Source organism: Nyctereutes procyonoides, unplaced genomic scaffold (genome assembly GCF_905146905.1).
Source record: "Nyctereutes procyonoides isolate TBG_1078 unplaced genomic scaffold, NYPRO_anot_genome, whole genome shotgun sequence".
NCBI classification, from domain to species: Eukaryota; Metazoa; Chordata; class Mammalia; order Carnivora; family Canidae; genus Nyctereutes; species Nyctereutes procyonoides.
In genome coordinates this window covers 10,643,911-10,668,184 of record NW_026575031.1, presented here as the reverse complement: position 1 = coordinate 10,668,184, position 24,274 = coordinate 10,643,911, and the positions used below count along the sequence as shown (strand labels likewise).

The 24,274-nt window shown below is 37.8% G+C and overlaps 1 protein-coding gene across 3 annotated transcripts in view; it reads right to left on the bottom strand.

Annotated features, from left to right (window-relative positions):
• Window positions 1-24,274, bottom strand: part of GOLM2 (golgi membrane protein 2) — a 100,060-nt gene that overhangs the window by 34,989 nt on the left and 40,797 nt on the right. For all 3 annotated transcript variants that reach the window (XM_055316785.1, XM_055316787.1, XM_055316786.1), the window contains exons 5-8: window positions 20,900-21,044; window positions 20,279-20,359; window positions 6,833-6,931; window positions 2,181-2,351 (exon numbers count right to left, since the gene is read on the bottom strand). In XM_055316785.1, coding sequence (XP_055172760.1) covers window positions 2,181-2,351; window positions 6,833-6,931; window positions 20,279-20,359; window positions 20,900-21,044 — 496 coding nt within the window. The remainder of the gene's footprint in view (window positions 1-2,180; window positions 2,352-6,832; window positions 6,932-20,278; window positions 20,360-20,899; window positions 21,045-24,274) is intronic.

Genomic DNA, 24,274 nt, shown 5'->3' with positions numbered 1-24,274 from the left:
AAGGAATCATTGTAACCTAAATGCATTATAAAAGAGTTAAAAAGCAAATGTGGCCAGGCCATAGGGAAATAAGTTTAAAATCTCCAGTGACATTGTGAAACTGTTCTAGAGAATAATCTGACAATGCATAATGAGGTATAAAGCTTGTCAAATACTTTGACCTAGTAATTTCAGTTGGGGGACTACTTTTAAAGGAACACACTCAAAGTAGGAGAAGCAGGAAATAATTTGAAAATAAGATATTCATAGCCATGACAACTAATATGAGAACATATGAAATAATCAACAAAAGAAGAGAGCTAAATGAACTTTTATTATTGCTTAAACACAGGAATATTTGCATGTGTCTATATATGTGTGTATAAGTCTATTTAATATAACAACTGTGTAACTATTTGGTAGGTTAAAATGTATGTGAAGATAATTCCAATGTAAATCACAAAACAGTGCTCCCATTGATTTTAGCTCTATATATACAGTGAAAAGAATTTGGAGTAAGAGTTTAAAACTCAATAGGCTCTTTTAAATGAGTCGTAGAAAATAATAATTCCCTGGCAATTATTTTCCAATCACATTCTTTATCCAAAGATCAGTTAAAAAAACAACAACAGGTATGGCAACAATAAAAAGTTTTATAGGATAAACTATTAAGTTTAGAAGAAAGTCTTAAATGAATTAAGATACTGAATTAAGGTATTTTGTTTTGCCCTTACTACAAACCTCTTTTTGTTAAGATAAAAGTTTTCAGGCCAATTCCTCAACAAAATTTTGAGAAAAAAATTTTTTCACTGTATTTTTTTTAAGATTTATTTATTTCAGAGGGAGGGAGAAAGAAGCAGACATCCACCAGGCTGCCTGACATGAGGCTTAATCTCATGACCCTGAGATCATGACCTGAGCAGAAATCAATAGTCAGACGCTTAACCAACTGAACCACCAAGGTGCCATTCACTGTATTTAAACATTAGGGGCACTTGGCTGGCTCAGTTGAAAAGCATCCATTTCTTGATTTCAGGATTGTTAGTGCAAGCCCTACATTGGGTGTAGAGAATACATAAAAAATAAAAATAAAATAATAAATAAAAAATAAATAAAAATAAAAATAAAAAATAAAAAACATTAGCCACATTTGTTTAATAAAAATGTTTTTCATATGACACTTCATTCAGTCAACATAGATGATACGCTTTAAAATATTAAAGAAGGAAAAGTCAGTTAAATGTATGCAAAGTATATATTCATATAGATGAAGAAATATGAACTGTCAAAAGACCAATAAAAATACCCTGAATAGATTTAAAAATGCAATATAGTGCAGTCCTCACCGTACAAGGAACCTGTGCACAAATAACTGCCTCAAGACTGCTCTGAACAATTGTTGCCATAGAAGTCATTATAAAAAGCAAACAAAGGCAAACTGTGGCTTTTAGATATTCTATCTGTTCAGAAGTTGAAGGGAAAAACCTTGAAAAGTAGAAGCAGTGAAAAGTATAGTTTAAGGAAACTGACCTAGGAGACACTGTCCTGTCCAAATTCTCTCTACTACCAGAATTTTTTCCTATACTTCCTAAGAATCTGCCAATTAGAGAGTTACACAGATTAGCAGCTATTGTCCACTTAACCAAAATTGGTACCTCTGAAACAATTAAGCAGTGATACTTTATTACACAGTACTACTAATTTGTTCAATTTCTTTTACTTCTCTCCCAATTCCTAAATGAAACAAATTGTAACTGTAGGGAATAGTAAAGGAAGCTGCATTGAACCTTCTACTATGGCAGTCTCCTCAGGTCTATATATCTCCCAGAATCCATTTTTCAAAACTATCTATCTTCTCCTCCTAATCAAAGTTTTCATTCATTAGTCTAACAAAATATATCTTTTCTAATTTCTCTAAAAATTTTTACAATCATAAGAATAGCATTTTTAAAAAAAATCAACTCACCTGAAGTTTATTATTTAATAGTGGAGAACATGAGAAGCTTTCTAAAGTCTTCTTTAAAATATTTCTACCCATTTAGAACCTGCTTTCCTTTTAATTTTACCACCATCATACTTGTTCTTTATATGCATATAACTTTACATTCATTAGACATTATAATAATGAAGACCTTAATTGAGCCTTGTAAACATATTATATTTAAAGCTTTTCAGCATAACATTCGTCAACTGATTCTTACTTTGCTTCAATTTATGGAAATCACCGACTCTATCCTTGGTAGCCTGCTTTAGTATATCTGCTTGAATTCTGGGTACACTCTCCAAGTTTGGGCCTGGAATTAAACGCTGAAGAGGATTGGAAGGGTTCTGCTTTGAAGTCCCAGGGTTTCCATTGTGGTGTCCATGAGAATCTATAGCATAAGAACATCAAATTAAGGTTACATTTTGCCGAAGAATTTCGCAAGACCTGCATTAGGAAAAAGGTTAAGAAACCCTGTTGTTTGATATTGAGTAGTCAGGTAGCTTTTGGGGGGTGGGGGGCCTTACTCTAATTTCTTTAATCAAATCTTATAGCCAATGTGATTTTAGCTGTGTGAAGTTTACTAATTATTTCTAGGTAAGTATCCCTACTAATTATAAAACCATCCACCAAAGAGATATACAGTAGAAACCTAAAGATTTAAGTGGCATTGAGACTTGTATCTTTTGTTCCCTTCAAACTCTGTATTGCTGTCAGAAATCTCTAGTCTCCAAGTCATTATCATCTACACAGTGACTCACAACTGTTAATTTTTTTTGTGTGTATATTTACTTATTTTTTTTTATAAATTAATTTTTATTGGTGTTCAATTTACCAACATACAGAATAACACCCAGTGCTCATCCTGTCAAGTGTACCCCTCAGTGCCCGTCACCCATTCACCCCCACCCCCCGCCCCCCTCCCCCTCTACCACCCCTAGTTCATTTCCCAGAGTTAGAAGTCTTTATGTTCTGTCTCCCTTTCTGATATTTCTCACACATTTCTTCTCCCTTCCCTTATATTCCCTTTCGCTATTATTCATATTCCCCAAATGAATGAGAACATACACTGTTTGTCCTTCTCCGGTTACTGTGGCCAAGTTCAAAAAGGGTGTTGCCTGAGTTCTTCTCTGGGATTTTGATGGAATCTTGTCTCACATTTAGATCTTTCATCCATTTTGAGTTTATCTTTGTGTATGGTGCATGAGAGTGGTCCAGTTTCATTCTTCTGCATGTGGATGTCCAATTTTCCCAGCACCATTTATTGAAGAGACTGTCTTTCTTCTAGTGGATCGTCTTTCCTCCTTTATCGTATATTAGTTGAGCATAAAGTTCAGGGTCCACTTCTGGGTTCTCTGTTCTGTTCCATTGATCTATATGTCTGTTTTTGTGCCAGTACCACACTGTCTTGATGAACACAGCTTTGTAGTACAACCTGAAATCTGGCATTGTGATGCCCCCAGATATGGTTTTCTTTTTTTAAAATTCCCCTGGCTGTTTGGGGTCTTTTCTGATTCCACACAAATCTTAAAATAATTTGTTCTAAGTCTCTGAAGAAAGTCCATGGTATTTTGATAGGGATTGCATTATACGTGTAAATTGCCCTGGGTAACATTGACATTTTCACAATATTAATTCTGCCAATCCATGAGCATGGAATATTTTTCCATCTCTTTGTGTCTTCCTCAATTTCTTTCAGAAGTGTTCTGTAGTTTTTAGGGTATATTTTGAGAACCATTTGAATGGTAAATGGTTCTCCAACCTTTTATTTTCAGGTTGTAGGTGTCCTTCTGTCTAAAATGAGTCTCTTGTAGACAGCAAATAGATGGGTCCTGTTTTTTTATCCAGTCTGAAACTCTGCGCCTTTTGATGGGGTCATTAAGCCCATTCACGTTCAGAGTTACTTGAACTTCTTCTTAAAGGGGAGTTTTAAGAGTCCCCCTTAAAATTTCTTGCAGAGCTGGTTTGGAGGTCACATATTCTTTCAGTTCCTGCCTGTCTTGGAAGCTCTTTATCTCTCCTTCCATTTTGAATGAGAGCCTTGCTGGATAAAGTATTCTTGGTTGCATGTTCTTCTCATTTAGGACCCTGAATATATCCTGCCAGCCCTTTCTGGCTTGCCACGTCTCTGTGGAGAGGTCTGCTGTTACCCTAATATTCCTCCCCATGAAAGTCAGGGACTTCTTGTCTCTTGCTGCTTTAAGGATCTTCTCTTTATCTTTGGAATTTGCAAGCTTCACTATTAGATGTCGAGGTGTTGAACGGTTTTTATTGATTTTAGGGGGGGATCTCTCTATTTCCTGGATCTGAATGCCTGTTTCCCTTCCCAGATTGGGAAAGTTTTCAGCTAGGATTTGTTCAAATACATATTCTGGCCCTCTGTCCCTTTCGGCGCCCTCGGGAACCCCAATTAAACGTAGGTTTTTCTTCCTCAGACTGTCATTTATTTGCCTTAATCTGTCTTCATGGTCCCTTAATTGTCTGTCTCTTTTTTCCTCAGTTTCCCTCTTTGCCATCAACTTGTCTTCTATGTCACTCACTCGTTCTTCCACCACGTTAACCCTCGTCGTTAGGACTTCTAGTTTGGATTGCATCTCATTCAATTGATTTTTAATTTCTGCCTGATTGGATCTAAATTCTGCAGTCATGAAGTCTCGTGAGGCCTTAATGCTTTTTTCTAGAGCCACCAGTAGCTGTATAATGGTGCTTCTGAATTGGCTTTCTGACATTGAAGTGTAATCCAGATTTTGTAACTCTGTGGGAAAGAGGGCTGTTTCTGATTCTTTCTTTTGAAGTGAGGTTTTCCTTCTAGTCATTTTGCTCAGTGCAGAGTGGCCAAAAACAAGTTGTATTGGAACACGGGGGAGTATCACTGGTCCGTCTAGCTGGTCTTCTGGGGGAGGGGCCTGCTGTGCTGATTTTCAGGTGTCAGCACTTGGGGGAGCTGCTCTGCCCCTGCCTGCTGCAGGGCTCAGCGGGGGTTGTTTACCCCGTGGGACCCAGGGAGGAACAGCAGCAGTTGCTATGGCAACTCTGGAAGCCTGGATTCAGCCTCCGCAGGAACTACGGGGCTCGGGGCTCTCGGCTCTCCGTCCGCAGGGCCTGGAGGCTCCGGGGCGGGTCCGCTGATCTGCTCAGCTCGGGGCAGGAGCGTCCTCGCTGTCCTGGGCCCTCCCGGCCTCTGCCTGTCCCGGGGGAGGCCGGATCCTGGGCTGTGTCCCGGCGCCCTGTGCTCCGGGGCCTGCGCTGTTGGATTCGCGCTCCCGCCCCGCAGCCCCCTCCGCGGAGCCGCCCCCGAGCCCCTCCGAGCTGCTCCGGTCGGTCCCTCGTGCGAGCTGCAGCCCTTAGGGAGCTCGGAGCACTCTCCTGCGCTCGCAGGTGTCTGTTTGTGTCCCAGGGAGCCCGAGGGCATCCCCGCCCTCCTGGGTCCTGCTCCAACTCCCTGCGAGCCCCTTTCCGCCCGCCCGGGAAGGTTGGTGCAGCTCCTGCTCCTCCGGGACGGGGCTCTCCTGTCCTGGGGACACTCGCCCCGGCCTCAGCCCGGCTCCTCACGGGGCCCCTCCCCCTCGGAGGCCTTTTGTTCCTTTATTTCTTTTTCCCCGTCTTCCTACCTGGATAGAAGCGCGGACTCTTCTCACTGTAGCATTCCAGCTGGTCTCTCTTTACATCTCAGGCTGAATTCCATATTTACTTATTTTTAAGTAATCTCTATACCCAATGAGGGGCTCAAACTCATGACCCTGAGATCAGGAGTCACATGCTCTATTGACTAAGCAAGCCAGGCACCTCATATTAAATCTTGATTATTTCTCTCTCTCTTTTTTAAAGATTTTAAGTAATCGTTATACCCAACGTGGGATTCAAACTCATGACCTCGAGATCAAAAACTGTAGGCTCTACTGACTGAGCCAGCCAGGCACCCCATGTTAACTCTTGAGTCTTTCTTATTGGTCACCCCTGGATATAACTTTCCTTTTCCCCCACTCCCCTTTCTTCCTCATCAAAACCTTGATTTAGATCTTTATTATAATTAATTTAATTTTTAAAAAATTTTTATTTATTCATGAGAAACAGAGAAGTAGAGACACAGACAGAGGGAGAAGCAGGCTCAATGCAGGGAGCCCAACATGGGACTCGACCCGGGGTCTCCAGGATCAAGCCCTGGGCTGAAGGCAGCGTTAAACCACTGAGCCACCCAGGCTGCCCATATAATTAATTTTAATCATATAAATTTCTCATTTTAGGGGAACATTTCTATAAAATCAAATACGTATTCAGTAGAAAATAAACAGATGCATTTATAGGTATGGAGTAGGGAGTGAATACAGATAAATGTAGTAGTTAATAGAAGGCCTCTGTGAGATAAATTTCAACACATTTTGAAAAGGGTAAATACGTATAGACTGTCAAAGATTAAAGGGAATACAGTCCAGAGTGGCAGAACAAATAATTCTTCTGCTCTAGACAAAGTGCATTTTTATTTTATTTTTAAAAAGATTTTATTTATTTATTCATGAGCAACAGAGAGAGAGAGAGAGAGAGAGAGAGAGAGAGAGGCAGAGACACAGGCAGAGGGAGAAGCAGGCTCCACTCAGGGAGCCTGATGTAGGACTCGATCCCGCGTCTCCAGGATCACACCCTGGGCTGTAGGCGGCACTAAACTGCTGCGTCACCAGGGCTGCCCAACAAAGTGCATTTTTAAATGACAATTTCTCCCTGAACTTTGATCAATCATCAGGAAATATATAACATTAACTAGAAAAATGAATGCTACTTCACTATGCTACTCAATGACATGTTTTATTCACTATATAACAATACATGACCAGTAAATTGGTTTTCAAATGGAATTTTAAGAACAAGACTTCATACCTGGAACCATATTTGCGGAGAGAGGTTGTCCAGTTGGAATATGGGAGATTGCCTGATGACTTTCATACTGAGATACAGAAATAGAGGGTTTCTTTAAAGCTAAAAGAAAAAAGAGATCCATATTATTCCCATCAATATTATGATTTCTGAAAACCAACCATCATGAATTCTTTTTGCACCACACTAATCCTATAATGCTTATTTTAATTTTGTTGTCTTTATAGTTGGTATATTAACTAATTAATTTATGGTTACTAAGTGATACATTGCACTATCCATCACAGATTTTGGTGACCAGTAAATCTGACCAGGATATAAAATAGTTGAAACTCTGTTTTATACACCACTATATCCCTAACACCTAGAATAAGTGACACATAACAAAAGCTCAACTAAGATTTGATGAATGAATAAATGAATCTCTTCAGATACAAGATCTTTTTCTATTGAAAGTGTAGGTAAAAATTGACATTTACAGATTAGGTGAAGCAATGAGAACATGCTACTCTAAGTTGCTCACATTTTAAATAAAAAACTAAATATGACTGATGAAACAAATTGTATTTTATTTTTGAAGAGGGAAATTTTCTCTTTTGTAAAAGAGCTTTACTTACAAAGATGTACATACTTCCAGTGGGGGCTTTATTCTCCTTAAGAAGTGAAGTAAATGGAGAAGTATCATTTTCTACTCACTACCACTAACTCTGTTTCCTTGGGCAGCTTAGCAAGATAGGCAGAGAGCAAAGAAGGAAATTAGAGAGAAAGAAAACAGATAAGGATAAAAAAAAAAATAGCCCATCTGTAAGATTGGATTAGTGGCACATTTTATTCTTCTAAAACTTTTGTGGTAGAGATAAAGTGTTCCTACTTCATCAAATTCTTCCTGGGCACAGAGGAATATCAGCCTTCCTTACAGTTAGGGACCCTAAGACTAGGTTCTGACTCTGAGGATATAAGTGAAACTGAATTTACCACTTCCAGGTATGGCGATAAAATCTACACAAATCACCTACAATCTCTCTTCCCTCTCCTGCCACAACTTAGGATGCTACATACAAAGATGATGATAATCAAGTAACGAAAGAGACACTGCTTGGAGGAGAGCTACAAGAGAATCATCTAACCTGCATCAGACTGTAAAATGAACAATAAATAAATCTTTCTTGTTTTAAGTCACTGAAATTGGGGGTTTGTTAATATAATGTAGCCCCTCATCAATTTCTCTTTCTTCCTTTCTCTTTCTCTCTTTTTCTCTCTCAGAGGGGCAGAGGGAAAGGGAGAGAGAGACTCTTAAGCAGGCTCTATGGACTTTTAAGTCAAGCTCAGCATGGAGCCTGATGCAGAGCTCAATTTCATGACCTTGAGATCATGACCTGAACCAAAATCAAGAGTTGGATGCCTAATAAACTGAGCCACCCATGCACCCCACAGCCTAATGAATTTTAACTAGTATATTTGGGTTATTTTATAATCTTGAAAGTTTATTTCTTTTTTTTTTGAAAGTTTATTTCAATGATTGTGTTTCATTTATTTTTACATAGATTTCTTTTTTTTTTACATAGATTTCTAAACTTAAGGACCCAAGGAGTTTAAAATTCACTCTAAGAAAGCAACCTACTCAAATTTACAGAAAGTTGAGGTTTTCTATCTCACTATATTCTCATTACCCTGTTCCTATTTCTAGCTTCAATGTCCAACACCCACTTCTGCACATAAGACAGCTAAATAAAAATCAGCTAACATCTTAAAAGAGCAATACTTGCTGGGTTTAATTAATACAATTTTGATTTGCTAACAGACTCTGAGGACACTAAGCATCTGATAGATAAATTTGGAAAGAGAAGTCAGTCACAATCTACAAATCTGTTAATCACTATTGGACCACAGCTAGCTCTGGCACACTCGAATCAGAAGACAAGAAACAGAATCTCCACAACTAAGCAAGAAGTAATTATAAATGTCCTTAGCTTTGTAGAATAATGCCTCCTGCTCAAGAACAAGGTGACTATTTAAAGGCAAAGCTATGACTTAAGTGAAAAAAAATGCTGGATCAAAAAGAGCCCCTGTAAAACATCCAGAGGAATTTAGAACTGATAGAGTATAAAGAGAGTAGTAGTAATATGGAGACCATACAAGTTTGATATGAATAATATATGTTCCTGGAGAAAACTCAGAAAAAGCAAAAAGCACAAAGAAGTTTAAAACTAACTATAATTCGGGACACCTGGGTGGCTCAGCAGTTGAACATCTGCCTTCCACTCAGGGTGTGATCCCAGGGTCCAGGGATCAAGTCCTGAATCGGGTTCCCTGTGAGGAGTCTGCTTCTCCTTCTGCCTATGTTTCTGTCTCTCATGAATAAATAAATAAAATCTTAAAAAAAATAACTACAATTCCATCACGTACAGGTAACCAGCCTTCTTGAATTTTTTATTTTTATTTTTTTAAATTTATTTATGATAGTCACAGAGAGAGAGAGAGAGAGGCAGAGACACAGGCAGAGGGAGAAGCAGGCTCCATGCACCGGGAGCCTGACGTGGGATTCGGGTCTCCAGGATCGTGCCCTGGGCCAAAGGCAGGCGCCAAACTGCTGCACCACCCAGGGATCCCTTTTTTTTTTTTAGATTTTATTTATTTATTCATGATAGACACAGAGAGAAAAAGAGAGGAAGAGACACAGGCAGAGGGAGAAGCAGGCTCCATGCCAGGAGCCTGATGCGGGACTCGATCCCGGGGCTCCAGGATCATGCCCTGGGCCAAAGGCAGGCGCTAAACTGCTAAGCCACCCAGGGATCCCCCTATGTTGCTTCTTTAAAACATAATCTTTTCTTTTTTACTTCTCTCAAATATCACTATAATTACCTCTCTTTAATTAAAACAAATTATTTATTTTTAATAGGTAATTTATGGAATTATCTTATGAAATTTTGAAACCAAAATCCAAAAAGTTCAAAAGATTGTATGATGAAAACTAAGTGAACTTTTTATCTTCGTCCTCAGTCTTCTTTCCCAGGGGTAATCACTATTGCCATTTAGAGCAGCACTGTTCAACAGAACTTTCTGCAATGATGAGAATGTTCTATACTTGCAGTGTTCAGCACAGAACCCACTAGCCACAGGCAACCATTTAGCACTTGAAGGGTCTAGTTTGAGTAAGGAATTGATTTTTTAGTTCTATTTAAGTTTAATGAATTTTAATAAATACATGTGACCAGTGGCTATTGTATTAGACAGTGTAGGTCAAGAAAAATCCTCCAAGAGAAGTGGTTTTCAACCTTAGTTATTACATAATACAATCACCTAAGGAACACTTACCATACGGTGCCCAAGCTGCATTTCAGACCAAACATATCAAAATCTCTGGAGTGGGACCAACCTAGACATAATTTTATTTTTAACTCCCCAGTGATTCCAATACACAGCCAAGGTCAAAAGCCTCAAATTCAGAAAACTATCTTATAAATAGAATAGCTCGGGCAGCCCTGGTGGCTCAGCGGTTTAGCACGGACTTCAGCCCAGGGTGTGATCCTGTAGTCCCAGGATCAAGTCCCATGTCGGGCTCCCTGCATAGAGCCTGCTTCTCCCTTTGTCCTTGTCTCTGCCTCTCTCTCTCTCTCTCTCTCTCTCATGAATAAATAAATAAATAAAATCTTTAAAAAAAATAAATAGAGTAGCTCTATTTAATATGCATTTAAAAACCAAAAGGTCTTTTTCTAAGTTATTAATTAGAAAAGAATTTCCAATTGTTCAGGTACATAAAAATCTTCGTATCAGGATTTTCCCCAAAGTAAATCATGGGAGGCAATTTTTACTAGGAGATTAACTGGATCTTAAAATTAGAAAAGAGTTTCCAAGCAAGAAATAAGATTTTTCTCTTTGTTGATATGCATGACACGGAGAGATACTTGCATTACATACTTCTGAAGAACTCCTAAAGATCAGTAAGGAAAATACCAACAATACAATAGAAAGATGGACAAAAGTGATTGCCATGTAATTCACAGAAGAAGGCAACCAAAATGATTAATCTATGAAGGGATGCTTTTTTTTTTTTTTTTTGAAGGGATGCTTAATGCTACTAGTACCACGGCACATTTAAATTGAAATAAGACAGCATTTCCTAACTGTCAGATTGGCAAAAAATTAAAGTATATACCAAACTCAAATGTTAGTGAGGATTTGAATAAACAGAAACTGTCATATATTATCAGTAGAAGTGTAAATTGATATTAATCAAGGTGAAGATATTGTACAATGCAAGAGCTCTACTTTTAAGTTCATATCCTTGTACATAGTTTTGTAACCATTGTGCTGAGAATTGTTTACGGGTTACCACTGTGCTGAGCCCCTCAACTCTCAGTGACTGAGGAGGGCCTGGGACAGGTAGAGAGAGCCCTAGTCATGTTTTCTAGCCAGTAGCAGGCTCCCCTTTGTAGTTCAACATACTATTCAAATATTAGTATCTAGAGACTGTCAAATGCATAAGAAAACATGAAGAAGAATATCCACTGTGGTATTGTTTGAAATAACAAAAACCTAAAATCAGCCTTAATGTTGTTTATATGTGAATAATAAATCATAGTATATTTATATAATTAAATAATTATAACTGCTAAAAAGCCACAAGTATGACACAGGTAAGTCACAAAAGTATTGAGGGGAAAAAAGACAAATTACAGAATGATATATATAATAAGATATTATGTATTTAAAGTTCAAGGCAGCAAACAAAACAATATAGTTTCATAGATGATTACAAATGCAGTAAAAGTCTAAAAACACGTATGGAAATTGATACACACCAATCTCAGCATAATAGTTACCTCTGGGGAAGAAGAGACAGGAATAGGATCTGGAGGGTACACAGGGAGGCTTCAACTTATCAGTAATGTTTTATTTCTTTAATAATAACATCAATAACAGAAATATCTGAAACAAATGTGGCAAAATGTTATGTTATTTTTGTGGCTTTCTTTGGAGGCGGGACAGTAGGTACTTGGCTATTCTCTGCTTTTCTGTATGTTTGGAATGTTTTAATCTAAAAAAGTTTAAAATAGGAATAGAAATAGGTAACTGTCTAACATAACAGGTGCCTAAGACAGCGTAAAAGTGAATATCCAGGTAAAGAAGGTAATGAGTTAAATTCTAAGACTCTTGTAAAATCTTGGTGACTAACTCAAATCAACATTAAAAACAAACAGAACACAATGAGGTTTAGTGGTATGATTTAGGGAACTCAGAAGCTGAAACGTCAATGCTAATCATAAGCACAGGCTATATACTCCTTGACTGTTTCAGAGCTACATTTTAAGATAGTTCAGCACTGCACTGTTATAGTTTCTATTATAGCCTTGGCTATCATAAATAAAATAGTCATTAACACATAAAAATCTGTTTTAAAATGACAAGGATGTGTTCTTTACTTCTCAGTGGGGTTACAGCCTCTATAGCTATTAAGGACTCCACATATACACCAGAATTTGCACAGGCATTAAGAATTTTGGCATAGGGGGATCCCTGGGTGGCTTAGTGGTTTAGCACCTGCCTTCGGGCCAGGGCATTATCCTGGAGTCCTGGGATCAAGTCCCGCATTGGGCTCCCAGCATGAGGACTGCTTCTCCCTCTGCCTGTGTCTCTGTCACTCTGTCTCTCATGAATAAATAATAAAATAAAATCTTAAAAAAAAAAAAAGAATTTTGGCATAGACTACTTCAGAGAGAAAAAGACAACACTCAGTAAAAGGAATGACAAGAAGAAAAAAAACATGTTTCTAATGATATGCAATAAACATAACAACAATAGTAACTAAGATTTATGTAGCAGTGGCTATGTGTCAGGCACTGTTCTACATGTTTTACATTTAAATCTCACATTCTCGTTATGAGGTTGGGAATGTTGTTATCCTATTTCGTAGGTAAGAATAAAAGCAAATAAATAGTTGTCACACACCTATTAAAAGATGAGAACCAAGGGTTTGAATCCTAGCAGTTTTGCCCCATCACTAAGGATATTCTAGTAATTCAATCATACACATTTACTGGGACCCTGTTATGTGTGAGGCATCATGCTAGCAGCTCAAAGTAAATAGATATGATACTACTTTCCTTTCTGTTTGAATATCACTGACTACACAGATCAAAGCTTCTTTTCACCAGTTACCATATCAAAATAATCTTTATATTCAAAATACATATCTAAATAATTAAGATAACTGTTACAAACAATGATTTTCAAAGCAAAGCACCAACAGTTTACGGAGGCTCAAAAATTAATCCAGAGGACTTCTGGTTTCTGGTTCCACATGTAAGGAGCTTAGAAATTGCCATGCTACCTAAAAACAAGTAAAAAGCTAAACAGCTGAAAAATCAACAACTCTTCTTGAATAAGAGAGAAGATGACACAGGGCAGACCACTGTTCCTAAGAATAGAGAGACAGAAAGGTGCATACAGAGAAAGTCACAGCTTACAAGAGAGATTTATGAGCAGAAACTGCCACAGGAACCAGTACCAGGGTAGGAAAATCTGAACTGTAATTGATGTTCAGTGTGGACAACTCATTGGAGGCTCAGTGTGGATAACTCAGAGAGTTAAAAATTCTAGGGGGACCCCGTCATAAGGAGGCTCTCCACAATATTGTGAGATTTCCCTTCAGGAGCCCAACTATATTCCAATAGTAAATACTGGAAGAAAAAATCCCCTCAGGCAAGGAGGAAGGGAAAAGGAACCATTTTGAAATACACCAAAGCACTTTGTTCTTAAGAAGGCCTGCCCTCAGGAGAAACTAGGTAAACAGAGTCTAACCTACTGGGGTATTGCCAGAACTTTAATGACCAAAATTAGAAAAATCCCCAACTTCAGCCTGCCTTTCTGCCCCACCTAAGGGGAAGAAAAAAAAAAACCTGAGAAAAACTTGTGCAGTTCACAGTTCAGAGGCACAGACTCTGTAAAAGAATAGTAATCACAGGACTAAAGAACACTTCACACTCTTCACTACTCACACGTCACTACCACATTACTAAAGGCCTACTTATATGGCAGTAGCTATTACCTGGTACATCACACCTGACTATCAGGAAAAAATTACAAGTCATACCAAAAGCCAAAAAAGTATAATTTGAAGAGACACAGAAGGAATTACACCAGACCAGGACTTTAAAACAACTATGATTAATGTGCTAAAGACTCAAATGGAGAAAGTACACAGCATGCAAGAACAAATAGGCAATGTAAGTAGAGAGTTGGAAAGCCCAGAAAGAACCAAAAAGAAATGCTAAAGAAAACACTATAATGGGGATGCCTGGGTGGTTCAGCGGTTGAGCGTCTGCCTTTGGCTCGCGGCATCTGCCTTTGGCTCCCAGTCCTGGGATCGAGTCCCGCATCGGGCTTCCTGTGAGGAGGCTGCTTCTCCCTCTGTTCATGTCTCTGCCTCTCTGTCTCTCATGAATAAATAAATAAAATCTTAAAAATAAAAAAAGAAAAAGAAAACACTGTAACGGCAATGAAGATTGCCTTTGATGGGCTCATTAGTAGACTGGACACAGATGAGGAAAGAAGCTCTGAGCTCAAGGATCTATCAATAGAATTCTCAAAAACTGAAAAGCAAAGAGAATAATGGGAAAAAAATAAAAGAATATCTAAGACAGCTACAAAAAGTGTTAACATATGCGTAATGGGAATACTAGAAGGAGGAGAACAGAGAAAAGAACAAAAGAAATACGTGAAACAGTAAATTTCCCCAGATTAATGTCAGACACTAAACCACAGTCCAGGAAGCTCAGAGAACACCAAGTGTAATAAATGCCCCCAAAAACTACATCAGAGCATATCGTTTTCAAACTATAGAAAATCAATTATAAATAAAAATTAATCCAGAAGGCAGCCTCTAATAGGCCATGATGACATAGACAATTTCTACATATACAAATATTTTTTACATTAATGCTAAATTTGCACAAAACATGGACTTTTTTGTGTTCTTCCCAGTTCTAAGCTATAATGCTGCAACCATCAAATGAGTCAATATGGCAAATTCATACTACAAAAATCAGACATGAATTTGTTGGAATCTCATCAAAAGTAGCATTATTCACCCTATTCATTCTAATGAAATGGTTGTGTGCTTTTTCTAATCAAGCAGAAGCAGCAAGACAGGATTTTTGCCCTAGTAAAGTGGTTCATGTATGAAAGACATCTGAAAACCACTGTCTGATAAGCACCTAAATATACCTTAAAATGGTCAAGATAAGATCTCTAAGACCTCTTGCATTCCCATTTCATTTTACTCTAACTCTGGAATTTGTTGGTGGCCAGGTAATAAATTACGATAGTGGACCAATGAGAAAATAAATTGCTACTCTACATTTACAGTAGCAATGATGAAATTTTAACTTGAAAATTATGCACAAAAGAGGTTAAAAATTATAAATTTCAGTGTATATGACATAAAAAAAAATCCATGCAAGCAGGTAAACAATCCTTGTTCATACATCTAAATAGAGTGCTTCTATATACTAGAAACCTGCAGTTTGGTAAAACTTCAGGTGAAACTTAAAAAACAAACAAGAGCAATGTAAAAGAGATTAATCAAGCTAGAGCTCAGTGACTCTAGGATTGGAGTAAGTGCTGCAAAATTCAGAATACTACATAGCTAGAGAAAAAACAGCAAATAGATCCTACACCCAGCAGAAGAAGAGAGTTAATAAAAATTCGAGCAGAACTCAACGAAATCGAAACCAGAAGAACTGTGGAACAGATCAACAAAACAAGGAGTTGGTTCTTTGAGAGAATTAATAAGATAGATAAACCATTAGCCAGCCTTATTAAAAAGAAGAGAGAGAAGACTCAAATTAATAAAATCATGAATGAGAAAGGAGAGATAACTACCAACATCAAGGAAATACAAACGATTTTAAAAACATATTATGAACAGCTGTACGCCAATAAATTAGGCAATCTAGAAGAAATGGACACATTCCTGGAAAGCCAAACTACCAAAACTGGAACAGGAAGAAATAGAAAACCTGAACAGGCCAATAACCAGGGAGGAAATTGAAGCAGTCATCAAAAACCTCCCAAGACACAAAAGTCCAGGGCCAGATGGCTTCCCTGGGGAATTCTATCAAACATTTAAAGAAGAAACCATACCTATTCTACTAAAGCTGTTTGGAAAGATAGAAAGAGATGGAGTACTTCCAAACTCATTCTGAGGCCAGCATCACCTTAATTCCAAAACCAGACAAAGACCCCACCAGAAAGGAGAATTATAGACCAATATCCCCGATGAACATGGATACAAAAATTCTCAACAAGATACTAGCCAATAGTACTTGTACAATGTACAACAGTACATTAAGAAGATTATTCACCATAATCAAGTAGGATTTATCCCCGGGACACAAGGCTGGTTCAACACTCGTAAAACAATCAATGTGATTCATCATATCAGCAAGAGAAAAACCAAGAACCATATGATCCTCTCATTAGATGCAGAGAAAGCATTTGACAAAATACAGCATCCATTCCTGATCAAAACTCTTCAGAGTGTAGGGATAGAGGGAACATTCCTCAACATCTTAAAAGCCATCTACGAAAAGCCCAAAGCAAATATCATTCTCAATGGGGAAGCACTGGGAGCCTTTCCCCTAAGATCAGGAACAAGAAAGGGATGTCCACTCTCACCACTGCTATTCAACATAGTACTAGAAGTCCTAGCCTCAGCAATCAGGGAACAAAAAGAAATAAAAGGCATTCAAACTGGCAAAGAAGTCAAACTCTCCCTCTTTGCCGATGACATGATACTCTAGATAGAAAACCCAAAAGCCTCCACCCCAAGATTGCTAGAACTCATACAGCAATTTGGTAGCGTGGCAGGATACAAAATCAATGCCCAGAAATCAGTGGCATTTCTATACACTAACAATGAGACTAAAGAAAGAGAAATTAAGGAGTCAATCCCATTTACAATTGCACCCAAAAGCATAAGATACCTAGGAATAAACCTAACCAAAGAGGTAAAGGATCTATACCCTAAAAACTATAGAACACTTCTGAAAGAAATTGAGGAAGACACAAAGAGATGGAAAAATATTCCATGCTCATGGATTGGCAGAATTAATATAGTGAAAATGTCAATGTTACCCAGGGCAATTTACATGTTTAATGCAATCCCTATCAAAATACCTTGGACTTTCTTCAGAGAGTTGGAATAAATTATTTTAAGATTTGTGTGGAATCAGAAAAGACCCCGAATAGCCAGGGGAATTTTATTTATTTATTTTTTAAGCCAGGGGAATTTTAAAAAAGAAAACCATAGCTGGGGGCATTACAATGCCAGATTTCAGGTTGTACTACAAAGCTGTGGTCATCAAGACAGTGTGGTACTGGCACAAAAACAGACACATAGATCAGTGGAACAGAAGAGAGAACCCAGAAGTGGACCCTCAACTTTATGGTCAACTAATATTCAACAAAGCAGGAAAGACTATCCACTGGAAAAAAGACAGTCTCTTCAATAAATGGTGCTGGGAAAATTGGACATCCACATGCAGATGAATGAAACTAGACCACTCTCTTGCACCATACAAAGATAAACTCAAAATGGATGAAAGATCTAAATGTGAGACAAGATTCCATCAAAATCCTAGAGGAGAACACAGGCAACACCCTTTTTGAACTCAGCCACAGTAACTTCTTGCAAGATACATCCATGAAGGCAAAAGAAACAAAAGCAAAAATGAACTATTGGGACTTCATCAAGATAAGAAGCTTTTGCACAGCAAAGGATACAGCCCACAAAACTAAAAGACAACCCTACAGAATGGGAGAAGATATTTGCAAATGACGTATCAGATAAAGGGCTAGTTTCCAAGATCTATAAAGAGCTTATTAAACTCAACAGCAAAGAAACAAACAATACAATCATGAAATGGGCAAAAGACATGAACAGAAATCTCACAGAGGAAGACATAGACATGGCCAACAAGCACATGAGGAAATGCTCTGCATCACCTGCCATCAGGGAAATACAAATCAAAACCACAATGAGATACCACCTCACACCAGTAAGAATGGGGAAAATTAACAAGGCAGGAAACCACAAATGTTGGAGAGGATGCGGAGAAAGGGGAACCCTCTTGCACTGTTGGTGGGAATGTGAACTGGTGCAGCCACTCTGGAAAACTGTGTGGAGGTTCCTCAAAGAGTTAAAAATAGATCTGCCCTATGACCCAGCAATTGCACTGTTAGGGATTTACCCCAAAGATATAGATACAGTGAAACGCCGGGACACCTGCACCTCGATGTTTCTAGCAGCATGTCCACAATAGCCAAACTGTGGAAGGAGCCTCGGTGTCCATCGAAAGATGAATGGATAAAGAAGCTGTGGTCTATGTATACAATGGAAATTTACTCAGCCATTAGAAACGACAAATACCCACCATTTGCTTCGAGGTGGATGGACCTGGAGGGTATTATGCTGAGTGAAGTACGTCAATCGGAGAAGGACAAACATTATATGTTCTCATTCATTTGGGGAATATAAATAATAGTGAAAGGGAATATAAGGGAAGGGAGAAGAAATGTGTGGGAAATATCAGAAAAGGAGACAGAACATAAAGACTCCTAACTCTGGGAAACGAACTAGGGGTGGTGGAAGGGGAGGAGGGTGGGGGGTGGGGGTGAATGGGTGACAGGCACTGAGGGGGGCACTTGACGGGATGAGCACTGGGTGTTATCCTGTATGTTGGCAAACTGAACACCAATAAAAAATAAATTTATTAAAAAAAATACATGGTCCGTGCTCTCAACATTAAAGTTGAGTTAGTGGTTCTAAAACTTTAGCACAGATCAGATTCACCTGAAAAGCTTGTTAAAGCACAGATTACTGGGTTCCATCCCATGAATTTCTATTCAGTAAATCTGAAATGGGACCTAAGAATTTGTATATCTAACAAGTTCTTAGGTTATGCTGATACTGCCGGTCCAAGGACCACACTTGAAGAATTACTGGATAAGGGGCACCTGGGTGGCTCAGTGGTTGAGTGTCTGCCTTTGGCTCAGGTTGTGATCCCAGAGTCCTGCATCAGGCTCCTTGCAGGGTAGAATCACTGGATAACTTCATTACTTCCCAAATTATGCTCATTCTAACTCTGTTTTATTTATTTATTTATTAAAGATTTTATTCATTCATGAGAGACACACAGAGAGAAGCAGAGATATAGGCAGAGGGAGAAGCAAGCTTCCTGTGGGAAGCCCATGCAGGACTTCATCCCAGGACTGAGATCACTCCCTGAGCCAAAGCAGATGCTCAACCACTGAGCCACTCAAGCATCCTGAACTCCATATTTTTAAATTCCTGTTATTGCTCTTGTCCTTACTTTTATTTTAGGGGTATATACTGTGAATTGGAAACCCAAAAGAATACAGACACAAAAGAATTTGAGAAGAAAAGTATACATATGAAAGGACTAATATTCATTCATTGGGACCTCAGACACAGCAATTTCAGCCACATACAATGAGCTATAACCACAGAAGTGATCCCTAAGATTGAAAAGGAATAAAAATAGCCAAGAAGAATGAAAGATATGCTGTTACTTCCAATTTTTCACCACAATAAATTGGAGTCAGCAGGGAGGGTACCTATAACAATCAAGAAACACAGAAATGGCAAGAAAAACAAAGAGACATGAAAAAAAAAAAAGAAAACTGAAGAGGACTATGATACCAGCAGTGATACAGATTTCAAGTGGAAATGGTAAGAAGCAGACACATTAATGAAGAAAGAAACAGACACTGAATAGAGTGGCTCATAAAAGCAGAAAAAGAAAAATAGGGAATAGGGATGCCTGGGTGGCTCAGCTGTTGAGTGTCTGCCTTTGGCTCAGGCATGATTCTGGTCCCAGGATCGAGTCCCACATTGGGCTCCCTGCGAGGAGCCTGTTTCTCCCTCTGTGTATGTCTCTGCCTTTCTCTATTTCTCATGAGTAAATAAATAAAATCTTTTTAAAAAAATAGGGAATAAACTATTGAAAGTGTGGGGTAATTAACTAAAAGGACAGGCCAAGTCCTAAAAACCTATAGAAGGGTATTACCATGCCATATGAAAGCACACCAAAAGCACAGCAATCTGGGAACATTTTGTCTCAAAGAAATGAGCCATATATACTTTTAATAAACACAAATGACTAATATAGTATAACTGTTATGAGCAGTAACTCTGAGTCAAGAAAACATTCAAATATGGTTGATCCTTACAAGGCAAAAACAAGTACTTAGGCAAAATTTTAGCAAAGTTTTTCAAAACAACTGTATCCTAAACAAGAACTGGCAATTAGTGGGTAGTTAATTAACAGAAAATATCAATCTTCCATAAATCTATGAATTTTCTCAAGTGACTATGACTTTTACTCAAAAAGAGAATAGGATAATACTCTGATAACTTTTACTTACCAGTGGGAAGATCTTCAACTTTTGCAAGGTCATTCTCTTCTATTCCAGGCATTCCTGCATCACCAACTCGTTTGATTTGTTCTGCCCAAGTAACAAAAGATACAATTCTTTTAAAAAAAAAAAAAAAGATTTATTTATTTGAGAGAGAAAGAGAGAATGCATGTAAGGGAGAGAGAATCTCAGGCAGAATCCATGCTGAGGGCAGAGAGCCAGTACAGGGCTTGATTCCATGACCCTGACATCATGACCTGAGCCAAAATCAAGCTGGCCACTTAACCAACTGAGCCACCCAGGCACCCAAATAATTATTTTTTTTCTATTACATAAATTGAAAGTGTTTTGAGGAAATGTAATAATCAGTTTCTAAAGCAATAGGCTACATTGACTGCATATCTTTATATATCTTGCTTTGGAGATAGCTGTAACTCTAAAATAATTTATTCTTTTTTCTTCTCTATCAAAAGATTCAAATTAAAAAAAAAAGATTCAAATTTGAAACAACACTGACACCTAATCATAAATGAACTAAAATCAAGCAATATTCTCTGACTGAAAATGTTCACTTCAAAATGAGTAGAAAAGTCAATATCCTATTCACACAAAACAAAATTATAGTAATACCTTTCCCATGTGGAATATGATTGCTCGAGGGTTCTTCGTTCTTATCTGCAGCATTCTCAGCTACTTTGGGGTTGTCTTTAGGTACTGCATGATTGTTTATACCCAATTCATTTCCATCTTTTGATTCAAACTTGTGTGACTCTTGCTGTTAAATAAAGATTTGGTAACAGTAAATATTTTTCAGTTCAAAAGATTAAACAATTGACACAACTACCAATTAAATGTTCTGAAACAGTTCATTTTTTGAAACATACACTATGGGCCCAAATTTCAAACACTTGGAGATGTGGGATATAATACTATTTTCTATTCAGTTTTTGTACCTAATATCAAATCAAAGAGTAACACTTTTTAAAGTCTCTAATTATAGTAAATGGTCTAAAATGTTAGGCAGAGGTAATTCTCTTTGGCTATGCTGAGGCTGTGATTCTGCAAGAAGATAGTCTTCCTGAGCACTGTAGGTTACTATGGAGGCTTACCATTGGGCATATCCTAGGTGCTATGGACAGGTGGATTCTCTACAAGCCTAGGTTGTAATCCAGCAGGATGGTGGACTACAGGAGGTTGGCACATAGGTACCCCCTCAAATGTGATAGATGGCTACTGACATTGCCAGGCTTTTCCAGATGCAGAAACAGCAAGAGTGGAAAACAGGCAAACTTCTTTCCAGGTGCACTGGCCACCCAAGAATAGAAGTAATGGCAGAACGATACACAGGTCAGTATTCCTTCCAACATGCTTTTAACCCTATTATCTCCTTGGAAACCTGAATCTAACCAGGACCTGGTTAGACCTGACCCAATTCTATCAGTGGGCCAGTTCTGTTTTTTATATTGGTTGAGTGGCCTCAGTGGAAAATTGAGAGAGTCAAGGAGTTAAATACACATGCTTGCATTGCCACAGTGGTTCTTCTACTTAATAGTTAATATTTAGTGCATATACAAATATTTTGTCAACATTAAAGCACTATGCAATGTAATCATTAGTAATGTTATAAAGAATAATAGTACTAAAAAATCTAAAGGAAAACTAGAAAAATAAAGCCAAGTTTTAAGAATTTGTCACAATAAAGAAGAAAAGGTAAATGTGATGATCAGGCATAGGTTTTCCAGCATACCTGACTAATAAAATTAATAATAAATATTGCTTCATAGTTTACAAACAGCTTTCAAACCTATCCTCTAGTAAAGTGAACGGTTTTAGGAATAACAAAACCTAACTGAGGCTAAAGAAGTTTAGTAGCCTATCCAAGGTTACCAAAATAGAGAATTGTGGAGAAAGGAATCAAACCACAGTCTTCCTGACTCCCACACTTCCTGGGTGCAAATTCTGAGCTTAATATTCAATGAGTGAAATGATAACACTGAAATTTTGGAACAGATCAATAGGAAGGCCAAGGATAAGAAAATCCATGAGGTAAGACCTGAACAGCCATCCTGCATCTCTGTGCATTTCACTATAATGCTGTATCATAAGGCTATTTTTATAGTACTCCACTGCTTTGTAGATGTGTATAAAACAAATAATATTAAACAAAACTTAAAGTCAACAAAATACTGTTCAAAAATACTTTCCCATTTAAAATATCTAACAAAGTATTGTCCCTTTGAAGCATTATTAATGACAGTACCTTTATGTGAATGGACAAGAGCAAATAATAAAATTAGATGGCTTTCTAAATGCAACGTTAGTGATTTGGTAAGGGGCCACCTAATTGTTTTTTAAATAAAACTTTGTATTCTGAAGTAATTTTAGACTTACAGAAAAGTAATTACCCCTCATCCTATTTCCCTTAATGTTAACATCTTATATTAGCATAGTATCTTTGCAAAATATAAAGTCAGCATTAGTACGTTATTAACTGAACTTCTAGACTTTATTTAGATTTCACTACTTTTTTCATTATGCCTGTTTTCTGTTCTAGGATCCAATCCAGGATACTGTATTCATTCAGTTCCTCAGGTCTCCTTAGTCTTCTCTGGTCTGTAACAATTTCTCTTCCTTTGTAGCATGAAAGCAGTAAACAAATGAGTATGGCTGTGTTCCAACAGAACAGTATTTATAGACACTAAAATATGAATTTCTTATTTTCCGATGTCATAAAATATTCACTGGATTTTCAACCATTTTTAAATGTAATAACCATATTTTGCTTATGGGTAGTATGGAAGCAGACAGCAGGTTGGGTTCAATTTGCTGGCTTCTTCATCAGAGTAATTTCTAAGACAGGAATGTGCTTGGTTTATTTATTTATTTTTAAAAGATTTTATTTATTTATTCATGAGAGACACACACAGAGAGAGAGAGAGGGAGAGAGAGAGAGAGAGGCAGAGACACAGGCAGAAAGAGAAGCAGGCTCCATATAGAAAGCCCAATTTGGGACTCGATCCAGGGATCACACCCTGAGCCAAAGGCAGACGCTCAGCTGCTGAGCCACCCAGGCGTCTCTACATACTTCGTTTAAAAAAAACAAAAATCCCTGAATATAACTTATACTTGTTTCATATAGCTCCCATTGGATTTGTTCCAATGAAAAAAACAACTCAAATTTCACAGAATCAACTTATGAAGGTAGTAGAAGAATAGGGAATGAAGGATAGGGGTTGGATTAGGCAGCTGGCCTGAAGGGTAAGGGCTGGTGTGCTATCCTAGAGAGGAGTTATTGAAGCCTCTCCCTTCCTCCCCCATTTTGTTCCATTTAGGGCAAAATAATGGTAAAGAAGAATTGGAGAGGACATCAGTTAATTAATATAAAAGTGCCTAGTATACACTTGTCTGGAAAAGGGGAAAAGCTCTCATTTGTGCTTCCTGGGAGAACAGAAGAGAATAAATTTATCCCTTTATTTATATATTGGGCTTATAATAACGCAATTATAACAGACCTCTCTTTTCCTTTTGTGTTCTACTATGCTCCTCTAGACCTATGGTCTCAATAATACCTCTGGCTGCCTTCAAGACCCTATGCGTCAATGGTAGCTCACTCAGGTTGTCATCTTCTAGCAATCTATGCTCACATCTCTTCAAGGTAGACTGTAGATGGGAGCAGTATTTTATTTTGTAGATTCAAAAAATGAAAAAGAGAAAAAACAATGTCCTCGATATCATGCTATAAAATAGTGAATTAGCTAAGAACAAAAATCTGGTTTCCTTAACTTCTAGTCCTATAGGTAACCTGTTACCACTTTTCACAATTCCATTTCACTTTACATTATAAGACTTTTTACAAATCATAGTCAGACGAGTTTACAAGGTGCAAAAAAAAAAAAAAAAAAGAATGTCCTAAATGCCAAGAAATTTTCAAATTCCCTCCATTTCTAGCATCGTCTTCATAATATTTATCAAACGAAAATGGATAAATTAATAAAAGAATTTGTC